The 18,287-nt window shown below is 33.4% G+C and overlaps 4 protein-coding genes and 1 long non-coding RNA gene across 5 annotated transcripts; 3 read left to right on the plus strand and 2 right to left on the minus strand.

The window, feature by feature from the left end:
- The first annotated feature begins 2,941 nt into the window (after positions 1–2,941).
- Positions 2,942–4,506, plus strand: LOC9315438 (putative B3 domain-containing protein At2g27410). The gene has a single exon (XM_021029413.1). The coding sequence runs from the start codon at positions 3,251–3,253 to the stop codon at positions 4,166–4,168; it is 918 nt and encodes a 305-aa protein (XP_020885072.1). The 5' UTR covers positions 2,942–3,250; the 3' UTR covers positions 4,169–4,506.
- Positions 4,507–6,623: 2,117 nt separating this feature from the next.
- Positions 6,624–7,509, plus strand: LOC9315439 (cysteine-rich and transmembrane domain-containing protein A). Its single transcript, XM_021028031.1, has 3 exons — positions 6,624–6,827; positions 6,951–7,089; positions 7,264–7,509. Exons 1-3 carry the CDS (start codon positions 6,797–6,799, stop codon positions 7,307–7,309), a joined length of 216 nt encoding a protein of 71 aa, XP_020883690.1. The 5' UTR covers positions 6,624–6,796; the 3' UTR covers positions 7,310–7,509.
- Positions 7,510–8,515: 1,006 nt separating this feature from the next.
- On the minus strand, positions 8,516–9,701 carry LOC110229100. The gene is made up of 2 exons (XR_002332540.1): positions 9,329–9,701; positions 8,516–9,251 (listed from the first exon to the last, which is right to left on the minus strand). It is a non-coding gene; the product is annotated as an uncharacterized LOC110229100 (long non-coding RNA).
- Positions 9,702–13,418: 3,717 nt separating this feature from the next.
- Positions 13,419–14,886, minus strand: LOC110229286. Its single transcript, XM_021029059.1, has 3 exons — positions 14,569–14,886; positions 13,531–14,469; positions 13,419–13,460 (listed from the first exon to the last, which is right to left on the minus strand). Exons 1-3 carry the CDS (start codon positions 14,884–14,886, stop codon positions 13,419–13,421), a joined length of 1,299 nt encoding a protein of 432 aa, XP_020884718.1.
- A 1,471-nt stretch (positions 14,887–16,357) lies between these two features.
- Positions 16,358–17,277, plus strand: LOC9315440 (cysteine-rich and transmembrane domain-containing protein PCC1). Its single transcript, XM_002879327.2, has 3 exons — positions 16,358–16,561; positions 16,691–16,838; positions 17,009–17,277. Exons 1-3 carry the CDS (start codon positions 16,531–16,533, stop codon positions 17,055–17,057), a joined length of 228 nt encoding a protein of 75 aa, XP_002879373.1. The 5' UTR covers positions 16,358–16,530; the 3' UTR covers positions 17,058–17,277.
- The last annotated feature ends 1,010 nt before the right edge of the window (positions 17,278–18,287 follow it).

Raw genomic sequence — 18,287 nt, forward strand, 5'->3', positions numbered from 1 at the left:
CTCTTTTGTAAAAATTTACCTAAAAATGCCATTAGAGATAAAATTTCAAAGAGTAAATTAATTCATCTTATTAAGGATAAACAAGTCAATTTATACAATTTAATTAATTTAATTTAATTATAAAAACGAAAAACACGTTATTATTATTATTTTTAAATGACCAATCAAAATGAATATATAAGATTTGATATCTAACTTACCTTATTAATTTGTTATTAATCATTATATTTCACCTCTCATCTTTATATGATTCTATTATTGTGAAACAAATAAATCATCATATCATCCATATAATAATAAAAAATAGATTTTTTTCCGCATATGACATCATTTGAATTTTTAAAAACGAATATAAATGATTCAATTTATGTAAAAAAAATTTATCGAGTCAAAAATTTAGACTTGGATAATATATTTCTTTTAAACAAAAATAAATTCAAAACAAATTCCGCCTGAATAACGGGTCAGAATTTGAGTTATTATATTCAATTTCATAAATTTTTAAAAAATATATAATTTTATATACTACGATACAATTTTAAATATTTTAATTTAGAATATTTAAAAATAGTTTTACTTGATATTTAAAAACAAATATCATCAATACTTAATAAATAAAAAATTAAAAATTATACATACACTAATTTGGTTTTCTTAAAACATATATATTTAAAAAATATTTATAATAGACGGTGGGTTAAATATAATGTATTATATGATGAAATGAGTTATGATCCTTATAACTATTTGAATATTTATATTTAAGTTCATACAATTATTTTAAAAAAAATCTTAATTTTATATTCTACAATTAAAAAAAATATATATATTTTAATTTGAGAAAATTTTAAAATAGTTTAATATAATATTTTACAGAATATCATAAATATTTAATAAATCAAAAGATAAAAGTTATAAATACTCTAATTTCCTTTTCAAAGCATAAATATTTAAAATATTTATAACAAGTAGAAGGTTAAATGTAATGTATTATATGATAAAAAGAGTTATGATCTTTATAACCGAAACCATATTAAGATTATATGATGAGATGAGTTAAATAAGGTTTGACACCTCTAAATATTTAAAATTTTGATTCTATAAGTATATATGAAAATAACGAATGATTGATTGTGCACACAATTTTTTTATTGGGATTCTAAAATAAAAATATAGGTATGCACGGGTTGAATCTAATCTTATTATATACCAAAATATCTATATATACATTTTTGGATGACTTTTAGCAAATAAATCCTGGAGTTGGAATGTATTTACGGATGAATGCCATTGGCATTAATTATTTAAATTTGAAAAATATTAATTAAAGATATTACCAACACGATTTCGAGAATCATAAATTCATATATTCCTTAATTTTCTGAGTCATTAATGTGATAATCTTTAGGAAATATTTCTCTGTAAAAAAAAAAATCCACATTAATGAAGGCATTAAAATCGACACTAACAATTAAATTATTTAGATATTCAATTATTTTAAGATTCTTATATCTTATTTGATATTTTTTTTTAATATCTCATTCTTTAATTACTGCGTTTAGAATTTATTGGTTGTTACCTATTTTTTGGTGTAATTTATTGGTTGTTACTTAATAAGTAATTATGGTGCGTTTATTTTAGTTAATATCTAATTTAAAGGATTTGTTTTCTTTTATTATTAATAAACGAATAACATGTATAGAAATAAAAGATTTTTCTTGCGACTCCATAATAAAAATATTAAATTCTTATTTTCTACATTTCTTACACATAATATCCTCTTATTCAATAACAAAAGTATATATTGCATATTTTTAAAAATATTTATAATATTTAAATTATATAAAAAGTTTGTAATATTAATATTATTTCAACTCTATACAAATTTAATATATATGTATATATATCTTATGGGAACCATTTAAAAGAAATTTTTAAATTGACTTGAATTATATAGCTTTTAAATAAAAGTATTATTAAAAAGAAAAATAACTAAATGATGTTTAATTTCACGGGACGGGTAATATGATGGGACGAGTTTGGGTTGATATTTATAAAAGATAGTATACCACGGGTGAAATCCTAAAATTAACAATCAAAATAATCTATCAAACAAATTACATTTTGATTTTTTTAAGAAAATATAGCCCCGCGGTGTACCGCGGGTTAAAATCTAGTGTTTATTATATACGCAATTTTTATTCACTTACTACTAGCATATATCAAATACATACGTTTTATTTTTAAACAAAAAACGTAAAAAACCGTAAAAATCGAACTGTAACTAAACCGAATTACATACGGTTTCTATATGGTTTCACTTTCTACAAAACGAAAAAAACGATACTAAACCGAAAAACCGTACCCCACTCCTAATATTTTCTCATCAAACAAAATAAAATAAAAAAATCCTTATATGGCATTGTATTATGTAAAGAATTATTAAAATTATACTATAAAACAAACAATAATCCAACTTTATATAAATATTTAAAAATTAAAATTTCATCCGTGCTGTTCCAGCACGGGTTATGATCTAGTAATTGTTTATAAATGAAGCCTACAACATACTATAAAATATAATTTTTTAAAAATAAAAGTATTATTGAAAAGAAAAATAATTTAGTTTCATGCGACAGGTTATATGGTAGACGAGTTTGGGTCAATATTAATACGGGACGGTATACCACGGATAAAATCTAAGATTAATAATTAAAATACAATTGTACAATCTTAAACACTAAACAAAAAATATATATATAACTTAAAATTTAAAAATTTTAGTTACAAAAAATCAATCCGCGGTATACAACAAAAATTATTATACACAACAAATTCATCAGTTTATAAAAAAAAATCAAATAATTAACCCGCTATACATATCCTAGTTATAAACATTAGAATTTAAACAAACCGGAAAGAACCGGTCTGTTTCTTAAATTAAACCGGTCTTAATCACCTGAAAAACCGGTCTTAATTAGGTTTTCTCCGTTTGCTTATATAATCACCTGAAAAGTCGGTCTCTTTCTTAAACCTATCTGTTTCTCAAATCCCGAATAAATAGGAACTGAAATATTATATAAGATCATCGTTACACATACCTTCTTCTTCTCCATTTTTCTCAATTCTCGCTCTTGAGCTCTGTTCATTGCGTACAAAGCCAACCTTTTACTCTCTAGCTACATAACTCGAATTCCTTCTAGTTTCTTTTTTTTTGGTTCTATTTCGACAAGAGATATATATCATCAAAATGGTGAAATCTGCTGATGATATTGTTTCACTGATGATGGTTCTTTATCCGGAGGAGATGATGCATGAAATTATCGGAGAGAGGATAGAGAACATGGATGTTAAACATACACAATCGCGAACGAGTCCTCGAAAACGCCAAACTGTTGGTCGTTTTGAGGTCGGACCATCTTCGGAAGAGGAGTACGATCCTAATATCTTTGGGGATGCCGGGCCAAGAAAGAAGAGAAGTCCTTGTCACCGATCATCTTCTTCTCGCACGATGACAACAACACGGACGCGTGCCATCGAACAACAAAGATCAGTCACTTCCGTGGAACCAGTACTACAAAACCCTAATCTGGGTTTAGAGTCTTCTCCTTCTTCTTACGTTAGTCGTCGTTCCAAGGAAAAACGTCCCATTAACGTGGAAAAGAGAAGTCGAAAGAAACGCAAAGTCGTTAGTCCTTTAGAGGTGGAACCAATTCAAACAACTCCATCGGAGTGGCTTTTGAACGTGATGAGGAGAGAAGAGAACGGCTACAATCCGAAGCTGATCTCAACGAGGCAACTCTTTCAGACTGATCTCAGAACACACCAAGCACGTCTCTCAGTACCCTTTAAGCAGGTTATCAATCCGGACTTTTTGACAGAGAATGAGACAAGAATCATAAATGAAAATGCCATGAAGATTCGTGACGATGGTGTGAGTGTGGATTTGGTGGATCCTAATCGGAAGAAGCATGAGCTTGAGTTGAGGAAGTGGAAGATGAGTGGAAACTGGTATTATAACTTTGTTAAAGGTTGGAAAAATGTGCTTGATGCTAATAACTTTAAGGAAGAGGACGTCTACCCTCTCTGGTCTTTCCGATCTGGAACAGGTAAACTCTGTTTTGCTCTCACCCCTAAAAATTCCAGCAACAGCAACGGCTCCACTTGAGGAGAATCTGGCCGTGGAAACTCTCTTCCTGGGGGCGATGGCGCTTCGACTTCCGGTGAATCTGGCCAGGTACCTGTTCCTCCTCCTCCGGCAAGAGAGTCTAGTTACTCCGGGCAAGGTTGTTCAGGAGCGAGCAGCTCTAGTTCTTCCTAATCATAACTCTGCTTATTGCTTAAGCCACAAGTAAAAAGGATTTAGTTTTCAGGCAATTCTGGATTAGTTTTTTTAGTTTTCTTTCTTTCTTTTTAGGTCAGTTGACTGAAATATTGGGGCTTTGTCCAAATTGTGAGACCCATAATGTGTTTTGAATTTAGATTAAATATTAACTTTTTTCTTCAGTAGAGTAATTTTTTCTTGAAGCTTATAGAAATTAGGTTGATAATTTGTTTTTCTCTAAATATTAGTATTATTTTAGCCCTGAATTGATGTTGTTTAAATATGGCTTACTTTCCTTGCGCGAGCACCGGTCGAAGGTATTTGTGTCAACAAGCTTATCATTGAAAGAAAACATGCCACTTTCTCAATTTTTGTTGACCCAAAAACAAGCTACTCACCAAATTACTCTCTATATATAAATAAATCCACACATTCTAAATCAGTAAATCTAATACAATATGTCCTAAATGACGTAGAGTTGTATTTTTTAAGGCCCGTTTAGCTCTAACAAGGGGCCAACCACGTGGCCTTAAGCATCCAAGTGTTTGTAACTTTGAATCAAGTTATGGGATTTGAACATTGAATGGTCCATACACTAAAATTTGGTAACCAAATACATATCATGGTTTAGTTATCCGTTGTGATCATTATCATCATCATATACGGTTGTGTGACCTGAAAAGATTGCTTTTCTAAATATATAGACGTAACGTTTTCAGATTTGACACAATCCATTGGTCAAACTTTTGCATTGAGAATGTCGTATAGGCTTTAGCTTTTGGGTAAATTGGGAAAAGAGTATTGACTTGGCTTTCTTAAGACAATCTTTTGCATAGCGCGTTATATCAACTTCTTTTCTTTTTGTAGGTGTTGTTAATTATACGTGACGAAAATAAATTACGTTTAGTAAATTGAGAACTACATTGGTCGGTTCACCAAACAAACAACCAAGCTTCTCTAACGTTGCTCTTCTATATTATTCGATATACACTAATAAAAACACAACTTGCGTTTACATTCTCACCTGATATGAAACCAATACTTAATTTCCTTAGTAAGAATAATTCCATGTGCCCTCTCGAAAATAAAGTTTTCGGATGTAATATTCTATATAAATTCTTAACGGAAAGGAAAATAGTTAGTTGTAAATCTCAAAAGAAACCATTTCATATATTCTGTTTTACATTGTGAGGTTTAGTTGTAAAATTCTCTCTTTTTCTTATTTAACATGTAAATATTCCCATAGAGAAAGCACTTTGAGAAAGAAAAGAAACTCTTTGTTAAACAAAGAAAGGAATAAAGCCATGCTGAATTTATCATTCATGGTGCATATTAACGCCATGGTATTTTTCTATAGAGATAACAAAAAAATAATTATGTGTATGATTTTTTTCGGTTAAAGTGAAATATATGATTGTATAATCAGTTTCTTGATTAGGAAACTTATCCAATAGTATAATCTTAATCTGCATATTGGATTACGGATAGAGGATTTTTGTTTGTTCTAAACTATTTGGTAAGTCATTAATTAATTAACAAAAAGAGTTTCTTAATTACAAAGTAGTGGAGCAAAATACATAAATCACAAGGAAAAGGCCAACTTGTATTGTCTTTTTGTTTTTGGTGGGAAAAAATTAGTCATACTGTATCTTATAATTATTTTGTTAAAAGTACTTAAGTCGCTAAATTATATATTTTTGACATTACGGCAAAAATTATAGAATTTTCAAAACATTACGGTAAAAATCTGAAGCTACCACGAAAGCATCCAAATTTTTGACACGTAAACGTGGCAATATATATTTTCTGTTTTTTTTTTTAATCACTTTCAACAAAACTCGGGAGTAATTCATATTATTAAGAGATAATTTGTGGGATTAAGTATTGTGGATTATTAAAGCCCGATTATAAAATGAAACCCGTGAAACCTATGAAATTTAAATGAAAATATTTGGAAAACAAGACGTGAATCTCGATAATATTCTAGCATATTTCTATTATTAATGTATTTTTTATGTGTTGGATTTGGATTAGGATAGTTTACATTATGTTGTAATAGCAAATGTATGTCAATGCTAACCCAAATCCAACACATAAAGGAAATATATTAATAATGGAAGTAGGCTAATATATTCAAATTCTCTAAAATACTACACTGGATATTATTCCTTAGATGGGTGAGTATATCATGTAGTTACCTTAACCAAAAAATTCCATCTAGTTATTCTTAAAATTGTAATTACATAAAAAAGGAAGTTTCCTAGCCATTTTCGTTCGTCGTTGGAATAAATATCTGCCTTCACGCGGTTCTACTAAACCGACCTTCTTTTTTCTTTTTTCTTTTTTCTTCCATTGCCTATATATATTGTACGTGACAATATCTTCATTTGCATATATCAATTCATATTAATCTACACCTCTACATACGATTTTTCCTCTACCTTTTCAAAACAAATCATAATCCGTTCGAAGATGAGCCAATTCAGCCAAAACCAATCTTCAGGTTTGTTTTATTTTCTACTTACATATTAATCATATATGTTGTCAATCTCGTCATAATAATCATATTTCTAGAGTTTTATTACCATCAAACTAATTATGGAAAATCATATGTGTAATTATTTAGGAGCTTATCCTTCGCCGCCAGTGTCTACCGGCCCTTACGTGGCACCACCACCGCTCGGTTACCCGACAAACGACACCAGTCATGCCCCGGTGGCTCCGGTCGAGACAAAATCCAAGGGTGATGGATTCTTGAAAGGCTGGTTAGTCTCTCCCTCCTTTGGAATATTTCAATTAAAATTTTAGGAGAATTAGTTATGGTGGCTCAACCTAACCGGGCTCGTACGTTTGGTTAAATACCGAACCGAATCGGTTATTGTTGAATTTGAAAGTTGATGACCTGATAATTATTATTTTCCTTTAATTTTTGAATGCAGTCTTGCGGCCATGTGTTGCTGTTGTGTCCTCGACGCCTGCTTCTGAATTCGGAGGAATTGGATGGGTTATTTGATATTTCATGCAAATTATTTATCCTTGTATTTTTCTTTACCCAAATTATATTTTGGGATTTGATTAGCTTATTACATTTTGAACTCCTATTTATTAATTCATTTCTTTATTACTGTTTTTTTTTGTATTGTGTAATTTTTACCATCTTATTAATAAATCGTTTTTTCTCTTACACATCTAAACCATGCTTAAATTAACTTCATTAGAGTTAACGTATTCTAATTAATGTTATTCAAACTCTATACAGTATTTTTATATAGAGATAACAAAATCAAAACAAAATATGTGTATGATTTTTTTTGGCTAAAGTGAAATATACGATGATTTTCGTTTTCATCAAAATTAATTCATATTGATTAAAAAATTAAGATGTTTACAATACAATACAATGCGAGGAGTTCATATAATCCGAGAAAATTAAGAATTTATGCAATTCCTTTTAGCCTTGATTACAAAAGAACGTTTAGTAAATGAGAATCGAATATCTTTAAATTTTGTTGCCCAATATCTTGGCATAATTCTTCAATAGAAATCACCAGAGGGAATGATGTTGATGTTGATGAGAACTTCACAATTTCCTTTAAAACAAATTGAGGTAAAGCCTTTGAACCAAGTATGTTGCATTGATGTCAATAAAGCTTCGGCTTTTAAAGGTGTATTATCAGGACGTAGTTTGGCTGATCCTCAACCTCTAGCCACACCTTGACTATTTCTAACGTTCCAACCTCATGTAACTTGTTGAGTATGAGAATCAAAACTTGTCGTTCGGTGGAATGGGGAGATTAATTACGCCAAAAGTACGTTTTCCATAGATTCTTATCGTTTGGTGGAATCGCCGAATCGGTTTCATATGCACAAGTAGTTCGAACACTTTTATATGTTCGTTTGGACTTGTAATACTATTTTGGAGGGACGACTCTCACATATATTATTATTTTTTTGGAAGCCACAAAGGTATATTGTTTTTTTTGTAATGCCATGTGTCTTTTGGAAGTCTAATATGTGAGAGCTGTTTTCTTCATAATCATCTGAAAAGGATTGTATGATCGTTAAAAGAATAGTTGAAAGTTTCCAAATCATGATGGAAAAGAGACAAGTGAAGAGGGTGAAGAATTTTGAGATATACTAGATATTGAAATAATGCGGAAGCTAAATAAACAATAAAGAGACGACACGAGATTTAACGAGGTATCGGTTGGTTCTTTCAAACCAACCACTAGTCCTCGGGCTGCAAACAAGTTTATTAGATCACTTCAAGAAGACAAGTACACGATAGACTAAAACTTCTACACAAGTTTTAATACATCTACCGAAGAAACATGAACTAAGGTTACAAGTAAAATCAGTTTACTCCCCCTTAATCATGGCTGTCTTCTTCTTGGAGAAGTCTTTGCTTTGTGCTCTTCACACCAACAGAAATCTCTTCTCAAGGTAATCTCTTCCAAAACTTAGCAGCTAAACAACACTTGTATTATCAACTCTGTTTTATTTTTCTCTGTTTTTGCAATGAGCAAGCGTATCATGAGAAGAGGCGTCTTCTCCCTTTTATTCACCACCAACGTATCTTGTCATTAATCCTGCAATATCTCATTCCTTTTCTAACAAGGAAATAAGATCAAATACCTTACACAAGAACGTTAGACAATAAAAGCACACAGACAAAGGAAAGTCAAATTCCCACATTATCAAGACTTTCCAAACCAAATTTGCAATTAATAAGATGACATAATAATTCAAATTACGATCCTTAGAATATGGATTCTACATTCTCCCCCTTTTTGACTAACTAAGAATCATACCAAAAAGAACAACTAAGAGATTAAACCGCCTAGATAAAACGCCACAAGAAAAACTAATAAGAAGGCGCCAATAAAATAAGCTTGAAGCAGAGATTTAATCCTCTAGTTGTCTCCCCCTGTATGAACTTTGTTAGTCAAAAATAATATAAATGAAATTGCTCTTTTAAAAAAAATTAAGGGGTAGAAGGCAAACCGTGCTTATTGATTTCATCAAGAATAGATGTTAGACGCCCAAGAACTTTGGTGGCATCATTTATGGCAGCTTGAAGTTCATTCTTGAGATGCACAGGAAACGAAGACTGTGGTGCTGCTCGTGACGTAGAGGTCTGTGGAAGATCATTTACCCGGTTGCCCATGCAAATGCGCCTATTGATTGCGATAGCTTTGAACGCCGAGAACCCAACTGATTTGAAGCTTTCGCGGGAGAAAGTAACTTGGTGGATGCTTTGTTTGATTTTCTTTTAGATATAATAACCACCGGATCCATGGAATTGTGATTTGATATTTGTTCCATGGAGAGTGAAGAAATCCTGAGAACAGACAAGAGAAAAAGAAAACGGCGGAAGAGACGAAGAAAAACAAAGAAGATTGCTTAGGGTAAAAAAAAACTTTTCTTTTATCGACTTAAAATCCTTTTTTTTTTTTTTTTTTTTTTTTTTTAAATAAAAACAAATGTTTTAGAAAAAAACAACGACACAAAAAATGATTTTTTTTTTTTTTTTTTTTTAAATAATTTTTCAAAAAAATAAGGAAAGGTATTACCCAATTATTGAAGACCATTAACGACACATTGAAGAGGGCTGGGCTTTTTGTTTTATTTTTATGGCCTGCAAAAACAACTTAAAAACCTTTCTCGGAGATTAACGATGAATGAAAAAAAAAAAAAAAAAATCAGAGAGAACAAACTCCTAAAGATTTTCTCAGAGTAATAAATCTAGTATAATCCAGAGGTTTTGTAAAGATATCTGCAAGTTGAAGCGCTGTTGAAACATGATCAATGACAATCGTTTTATTTTCAACTAATTCTCGGATAAAATGATGACGAATGGCTATATGTTTAGTACGAGAATGCATAACTGGATTTTTTGCAATGTTAATAGCACTAGTGTTATCACAGAATATAGCCATAGTGTCTGAAGTTTTACCGTAATCCAGTAGCATTTGTTTCATCCAAATAAGTTGTGTGCAACAACTTCCAAGTGCGATATACTCGGCTTCAGCAGTGGATAAAGAAATCGTGTTTTGCTTTTTGCTGTGCCACGATATGAGATTGGTGCCAAGTAGAAAGCAGCCACCACTGGTGCTTTTTCGATCGTCAGCACTACCTGCCCAATCAGAGTCGCAAAAACCAACCAAATTATCATCAGTGTCTTTAGAGTAGAAGATACCGTAGTCGGAAGTGCCGTTGACGTATTTGATGATTCGTTTGACCGCGGTGAGATGAGATTTCTTTGGGAAAGCTTGATATCGTGCGCATATCCCAACACTAAGACATAAATCTGGTCGACTCGCCGTGAGATACAAAAGACTTCCAATCATACTTCGATATGTTGATACATCCACGTCTTCACCTCCTTCATCTTTGGTTAGTTTTGTTGTTGTACTCATCGGGGTTTTTGCAGCTTTACCTTTGTCAAGACCGAACTTCTTAACAAGACTACGAGCATATTTGGCTTGAGAAATAAAAATGCCTTCTGGAATTTGTTTGACTTGAAGACCAAGGAAGTAGCTTAACTCCCCAACCATACTCATCTCGAATTCTTGAGTCATGGTGGTGATGAACTTTTGTAACTGTTCCTGCGAAGTTGAGCCAAAAACAATGTCATCGACGTATATCTGAATCACACATAATGAAGAAGAGGAGTGTAATAGAAATAGAGTTTTGTCTACTCCCCCTTGTGTGTAACCATTTCCGAGAAGAAATTGTGTGAGTCTCTCATACCAAGCTCTAGGAGCTTGCTTTAGACCATATAACGCCTTCTTAAGTCGATAAACATGCTCAGGTTGATGAGGATCCGTGAAACCCTTCGGTTGTTCAACGTAAACTTCCTCTTGTAAGTTGCCATTGAGGAAGGCACTCTTGACGTCCATTTGATGAAGCTTAAATCCCATCTGACAAGATATTCCAAGTAATAAACGAATAGATTCTAACCGAGCAACCGGAGCAAACGTTTCTTCAAAGTCCACTCCTTCTATTTGAGTGTATCCTTGTGCAACGAGACGAGCCTTGTTTCTAATTATGTTGCCAAGTTCATCGGTTTTGTTCTTGAATATCCATTTAGTGCCTATGACGTTTCCTTGTTCTGGTCTAGGCACGAGATACCAAACATCATTTCGAGTGAATTGTTCCAGCTCTTCTTGGCATGCTTGAATCCAGTAATCATCGTCTAGAGCCTCTATGACATTCCTGGGTTCAATGAAAGACACAAAACAAGTAAAATGAACCATTTTCTTATAATCTACCCTCTCTTTGTCACGAGTGACCCTCTCATCAAAAACATCACCAATCACATCTGCAATTGAATGGTTTCTGTGGACTGTAGGTCGTGATTCTTGTTCATCATCACGAGAATCAAGCTGGTTTTGAGTAGCTTGTTGAGTCTCCGTCATTGAGGTAGAACCAGATTCTTGCTCTGTTTGCTGCGTCCCTGTTGAAACAGACAGAGGCTCTGTTTGCATTGTTGGATTTACTTCAGGAGCAGTTTCTGTATTTGTTGTTTCTGCTGGGATATCAGTGATGACAGGTTGGGTTGGATGAGTATTACTCACTGGTGCCACAGCTCTTCTTAAATCTTCCTGCAAGATAACATCATCCTCAACACGAGGGTTAGTACATGTTAGCTTAAGATCATCAAAGACAACATTGACAGAATCAATTATTGTCTTTGTTTTCAGATTATAAATCCTGTAAGCAGCACTATTTGGGGAATATCCAACAAAGATTCCTACATCACTTTTAGCATCAAATTTTCCCAGTTGATCACGATCATTCAGAATATAACAATCACAGCCAAAAACGTGAAAGTAACTCAAATCAGGTCGTTTACCTTTCCACAATTCATACGGAGTTTTACTCATACCTGGGCGCATGTATACTCTGTTGATTGTGTGACATGCTGTATTAACAGCTTCTGCCCAAAAACGAACACTTACATTGTTACCATGAAGCATGGCTCTCGCCATTTCTTGAATTGTGCGATTTTTTCGTTCAACTACACCATTTTGTTGTGGGGTTCTTGGTGCTGAAAACTCATGAAAGATCCCTTGATCACCACAAAAGTTAGTAAACATGGAGTTTTCGAATTCCTTACCATGATCACTCCGGATCCGTTTCACATTACCTTTCTCATTCTTTAACTGTAAACACAGAGTCTTAAAACTATTAATAGCATCAGATTTTTCACGGAGAAAATCAACCCAAGTAAAACGAGAGAAATCATCTACGCACACAAATATGTACTTTTTACCGTTAATACTTGCTGTTGCAACAGGACCCATTAAGTCCATATGTAGAAGATCCAGAACTTGAGTGGTATTAATCATTGGATTCTTCTTATGGCTTACTCGAACTTGTTTACCTTGTAGACATGGTTTGCACACAACATTTTCTGGAAATTTTAGAGCTGGGACTCCTCTTACTGCATCTGCATTAACAAGCTTTATCAGATTTTTAAAGCGTATATGTCCTAACTTTTGATGCCACAAGGTAGTATTATCAATAGAAGCTTGCTTGCAGCTGATGTCCTGTTCCAACAGATAACAACTATTATTATGAGATCGGTTTCCTGTGAGAATCAATTTAGTATGCTCATTATACACTTCACATCTGATCTTAGAAAACTGCATAGTAAATCCACTATCACAAATCTGTCCAACACTGAGAAGATTGGCCTTTAAATCCTGCACATGAAGAACATTAGTAATAGTGACTAATCCTTCAACAACCATGGAACCTTTACCAATGATCTTTCCTTTCAGTCCATCTCCGAACGTAACGTGACCTCCATCATACTTGCGATAATCTGAAAGCAAACTCTTGTCCCCTGTCATATGACGAGAACAACCACTATCAAAGTACCATGATCTATCATTAAGTTTTTGAAGAGAGTTTTTGTGTTGAGAGGTATATGCTACGTTGCAGTAAATACTATCTTTTCTCACCCATGCTTGCTTATATCGATAAGGAACGTAATGTCTCATGGAACGAATGTACCTGTAACACCGAGGTCGGATGTGGCCTTCTCGTCCACAGTAATGGCAAATTGGACGAAATTTTCTTGCAACTACTTGTTGATGAGAGGTGCTTGTGACATCTTGTACTCCACCTGAAACAAAGACAGTTTTTGATGCAGAATTGTTACCTTTATACCCAAGTCCGTGAGGTTGATGACCAACTCTACCAGCAGTAAGGATTTGATCAAGTTTTGCGGTTCCGGTGCTCATCATTTTCACTCCTTTTCTGGTCTCTTCAAGATCACGTTGTGTTGCCAACAACTCTTCGTTTTTCTTTTGAAGTTGAGTTTTCAAGTCTTCAATCTGAGTGTTAAGCTCTTTCCTCTCCTTGAGTAAACTTACATTTTGACTGCAGGTAGTGACGAAGTTTTGCAGTAGCTCCTCATAAGTAGGCAGTTCTTCATCGTCCGAGTACTCCTCATCAGCTTCAACAGTTTCTGTTATGGAAGACTCTGTTTTAACAGATTCAGTTTTGACAGGCTCTTCTATTTCTGCAGTGAAGGAAATCACGTTGTTGTAGGAGACATCTTCTTCATCACTTTCTGTCTCCGACTCACTTAGTGTTGTTTTTAGTGACTTTTCCTTTCGTTTCTGCAGATTCGCACAATCCGCTTTAAGGTGTCCATACCCTTGACACTCAAAGCACTTAACTGGTTTTTTGTCTTTGCCACGACTACCATCTCTTTTGTTGAATCTGCTACCAGAACTTGGAGATTGCTTGTCTTTCTTCAACAGGTCCAGTTGCTTCACATATCTTCCGATCTTCTTTGTGAGCATCACCATATTCTCGTTTTCATCATCACTTTTGTTTTCAGTGGAGACAAAAGCGAGACTCCTTGCTCTTTCAGCTAGACCTCTGTTCTGATCTTGCATCTTCAATTCCATTTCGTACGTCTGTAGTGAACCAATAAGCTCTTCCAGCTTCATCTTCATAACGTCATTTGATTCCATCATAGCAGTTTTCTTGGGAGCAAACTTGTCTGGGAGAGATGTCAAGACCTTCATGACCATATCAAACTCTGTGTATGTTTTTCCAAGAGCATACGATTCGTTTGCAATGTCTCTTAGCTCTTTGTAGAATTCAGCAATCGAGCTGTCAGGCTGCATTAACAAACTATCAAATCTAGATTTAAGCATGATGAGTTTTGTTTGTTTAACCTTAGATGCGCCTTCTTAGGTGGTTTCCAACGCCTCCCATACTTCCGTAGCTGTTTTCTGACAAGAGATCGTTCGGAATTGACCGACGTCGATTGCATTGTATATCGCGTTCAAAGCTTTGGAGTTGCTGGTGCATTTCTTAACTTCTTCTTCAGACCATAGACTTCTCACCTTTGGTGCAACATTTCCTTGAGCATCAGCCAACGTAGGTTCTTTGTATCCAATAATCACAGAATTCCATGCATCGCCATCAATAGAGCTAATGAAGGATTGCATTCTGATTTTCCAGTAGCCGTAGTTTGAACTTCCTTCTAAGAATGGTGGTCGTGTCACAGAGCTACCTTCTCTAGGAGGATCCATCTAGTCTCAAAATTAAGAATCGAATCACTGCAAAAGTTTAAACTTGATCAGTGAACTTGCTCTGATACCATGAAGAATTTTGAGATATACTAGATATTGAAATAATGCGGAAGCTAAATAAACAATAAAGAGACGACACGAGATTTAACGAGGTATCGGTTGGTTCTTTCAAACCAACCACTAGTCCTCGGGCTGCAAACAAGTTTATTAGATCACTTCAAGAAGACAAGTACACGATAGACTAAAACTTCTACACAAGTTTTAATACATCTACCGAAGAAACATGAACTAAGGTTACAAGTAAAATCAGTTTACTCCCCCTTAATCATGGCTGTCTTCTTCTTGGAGAAGTCTTTGCTTTGTGCTCTTCACACCAACAGAAATCTCTTCTCAAGGTAATCTCTTCCAAAACTTAGCAGCTAAACAACACTTGTATTATCAACTCTGTTTTATTTTTCTCTGTTTTTGCAATGAGCAAGCGTATCATGAGAAGAGGCGTCTTCTCCCTTTTATTCACCACCAACGTATCTTGTCATTAATCCTGCAATATCTCATTCCTTTTCTAACAAGGAAATAAGATCAAATACCTTACACAAGAACGTTAGACAATAAAAGCACACAGACAAAGGAAAGTCAAATTCCCACATTATCAAGACTTTCCAAACCAAATTTGCAATTAATAAGATGACATAATAATTCAAATTACGATCCTTAGAATATGGATTCTACATTAGAGGGTATAATTGATGCTTCAATTTCTTCAAAAATGCAACATCTTTGGCAAAGTCTATTAACTTCCTCTTGAGTTAAGAGCCGTAGTTCCTATGGTACGGGAGAGGACTCACCATAAGAAATGCTTAATCTGGTAAAATTGGTAATTTTATATTATGTTCTTCAAATAGAGAAGGCCGATGGTATATAGTAAAATATAGTTGCTTTAGTTTTATTGAGTAATAAACTTCTCCGATAGTATAATCTTAAGCTGCATATTTGGCTTATGCAAAGAGGTTCTAAACTATCTAGTACTTAGTAGGGCATTAAATAACAATAAGACTTTCTTAATCACAAAGAAGTGGAGCAAAATAAATTACAAGGAAAGAGCCAATTCTCTTTTTTTGGCGCGAATATATACAAATACGACTGAGTCAAAAGTTATCACAAGAACTCGTATTTATAAATATATGCCATTTCCAAATTATGTCGGAAAAATATATTCAATATTACAAATCTCATATCACTAATTAAGAAAGAAACATTTCATATCATTTTTATATTATATTTTTGTTTACAAATAAATATAATATTTAATTATCCAACATATTGAAAGTAATAGTATTCCTTGCGTGGGTTAGTCATCTTCTAGTTATTTCTTAAAATTATATAATTTGATTTATATTTAAAAAGGATTCTTCCTTGCCGTTTTCGTTAGTCGTTGGAATAATAAATTTCTGGAGACTTAGCAATGATTCTTATCTGCTCTCACGCGGTTCTACTAAACCGACCTTCTTTTGTTCTTCCCTCACATGACTATCAGACTATTCATTTTCATTTGCAAATATCAGTCCACATATCCTACAACTCTCTACATGTAGATACTATTTCCCTCTTAACTTTTTTCAAAGAAAATTCATAATCTGTTCGAAGATGAGCCAATACAGCCAAAACCAATTTGAAGGTTTGTTTTCTTTTCTTCATACTAATTAAGCTTCATATGTTATGTTGTCAATCTCGTCATGCCGATCATAATCATATTTTCTAGGGTTTTATGGTAATAAACTAATGTCAAATATGTATAATTAATTAGGAGCTTATACAACGCCGCCAGTGTCTACGGGTCCCTACGTGGCACCGACACCGCTCGGTTACCCAACGAACCACACAACTCATGCCACGGTTTCTCCTGTCGAGACAAAGTCTAAAGGTGAAGCTGCTGATGGATTCTTGAAAGGCTGGTTAGTCTCTCTTTTTTACTTTTTTTTTTCTAATCCTTGAGAAAATTATAGGACAATTCGTATTGCGGCTCAACGTAACCGGCCCCGTACGTTTGGTCAAATATTGAACCTGATCGGTTATTGTGTGTTGAAACTTAAAATTTTGATAATTTTTTTTTTTTTAAACGCAGTCTTGCGACCATGTTGGCCTGTTGCGTCCTTGACGCATGCATCTTCTGAGTTCGGAGGAATTCGATGGTTTATTTGATATTTCATGCAAATAATTTTTCATTTTATTTTGCTTTACCCAAAATATATTTTGGGATTCGATTAGCTTATGATATTTGGACCTCCAATTTGTTAATTTAATTATTTATTACTAGTTTGTAATAATGGAACTTATTGTACTTTGTGCCCAAAACTGTCAACTATGTCAAGACAAAATGATGTTGTCGTTTAAGGAAATGACTAAACAGGTTGTTCAGTTTAATTTCAACCAAGTCCATTAGACCCGTATGACTAAAATCTAAAGCAGTTAGTCCGTTTATAACCAATTATTTTATTTAGATCGGAAATAAACAGGTTATAAACAGAACCAAAGTTGAAAGCCGAAAACAATAAAAAATTTAAGGTCCATTACTTGTAATTAAGATTTATTAAAAAGTAAAAAAAAATGAAAATAGGAGTAGGTCTATTATTTATATATTTGTATGGTTTCGAATTATTCAACTTCTTTGATATTCATATAATATGCCTTTTACCACTAAATTATTTATAACAATACTGTCAAAAAAACGGGTGATTAAAATGCATAAGAGATTCAAAATCACAAGCGTAAGCTTCCCTTATTTTGAATCAGAACCGGCTCTGGTTACAAGTCTCGTGTCCGTTTAGCCCATGGGCACTTGTGCTTAGGGTCTATGTACCTTGTGAAAGTGAACTTGTTCAAGATCCTTATTTACCTTACCAAGTTCTTTCTTTTTCCTTCAATTTGAGATTCTTAACAACAGAACTAATCATCACCAGAAGGGTTTGCGCGAGACTTCATGTGTTTTATTATGTGGACCATCAACACCATCACGTACGGTTTAGGTGATCTTTGACTATTGTTTTCCTGAATAAATTAGACGTTACTTATATATGTTTTCAGATTTGACGTAATCCATTGGTCAAACTTGTGCATGGAGAATGTCTTTTCTGTTTTGATAAAATTTGAGAAACTGTAATATTGGCTTCCTTAATAAAACTTGGCTTACTTTAATTTCGCTCCTCCACTTGGGGTGGAATGCATTATACAGGATCATCTGGTCTAACCGTCCAATAATAATTATACATATTACTTTTTGGGTAAAATTTAACTGATATCGTAACGCAAATAAACTGACAAACAATGGTTTTTTGTTGATTTTTGACAAACAATGGTTGGTTCACCAAACAATGGTTGGTTCACCAAACAACCAAAATTCCCTA

The sequence above is a fragment of the Arabidopsis lyrata genome (assembly GCF_000004255.2).
Source record: "Arabidopsis lyrata subsp. lyrata unplaced genomic scaffold ARALYscaffold_4, whole genome shotgun sequence".
Lineage (NCBI taxonomy): Eukaryota > Viridiplantae > Streptophyta > Magnoliopsida > Brassicales > Brassicaceae > Arabidopsis > Arabidopsis lyrata.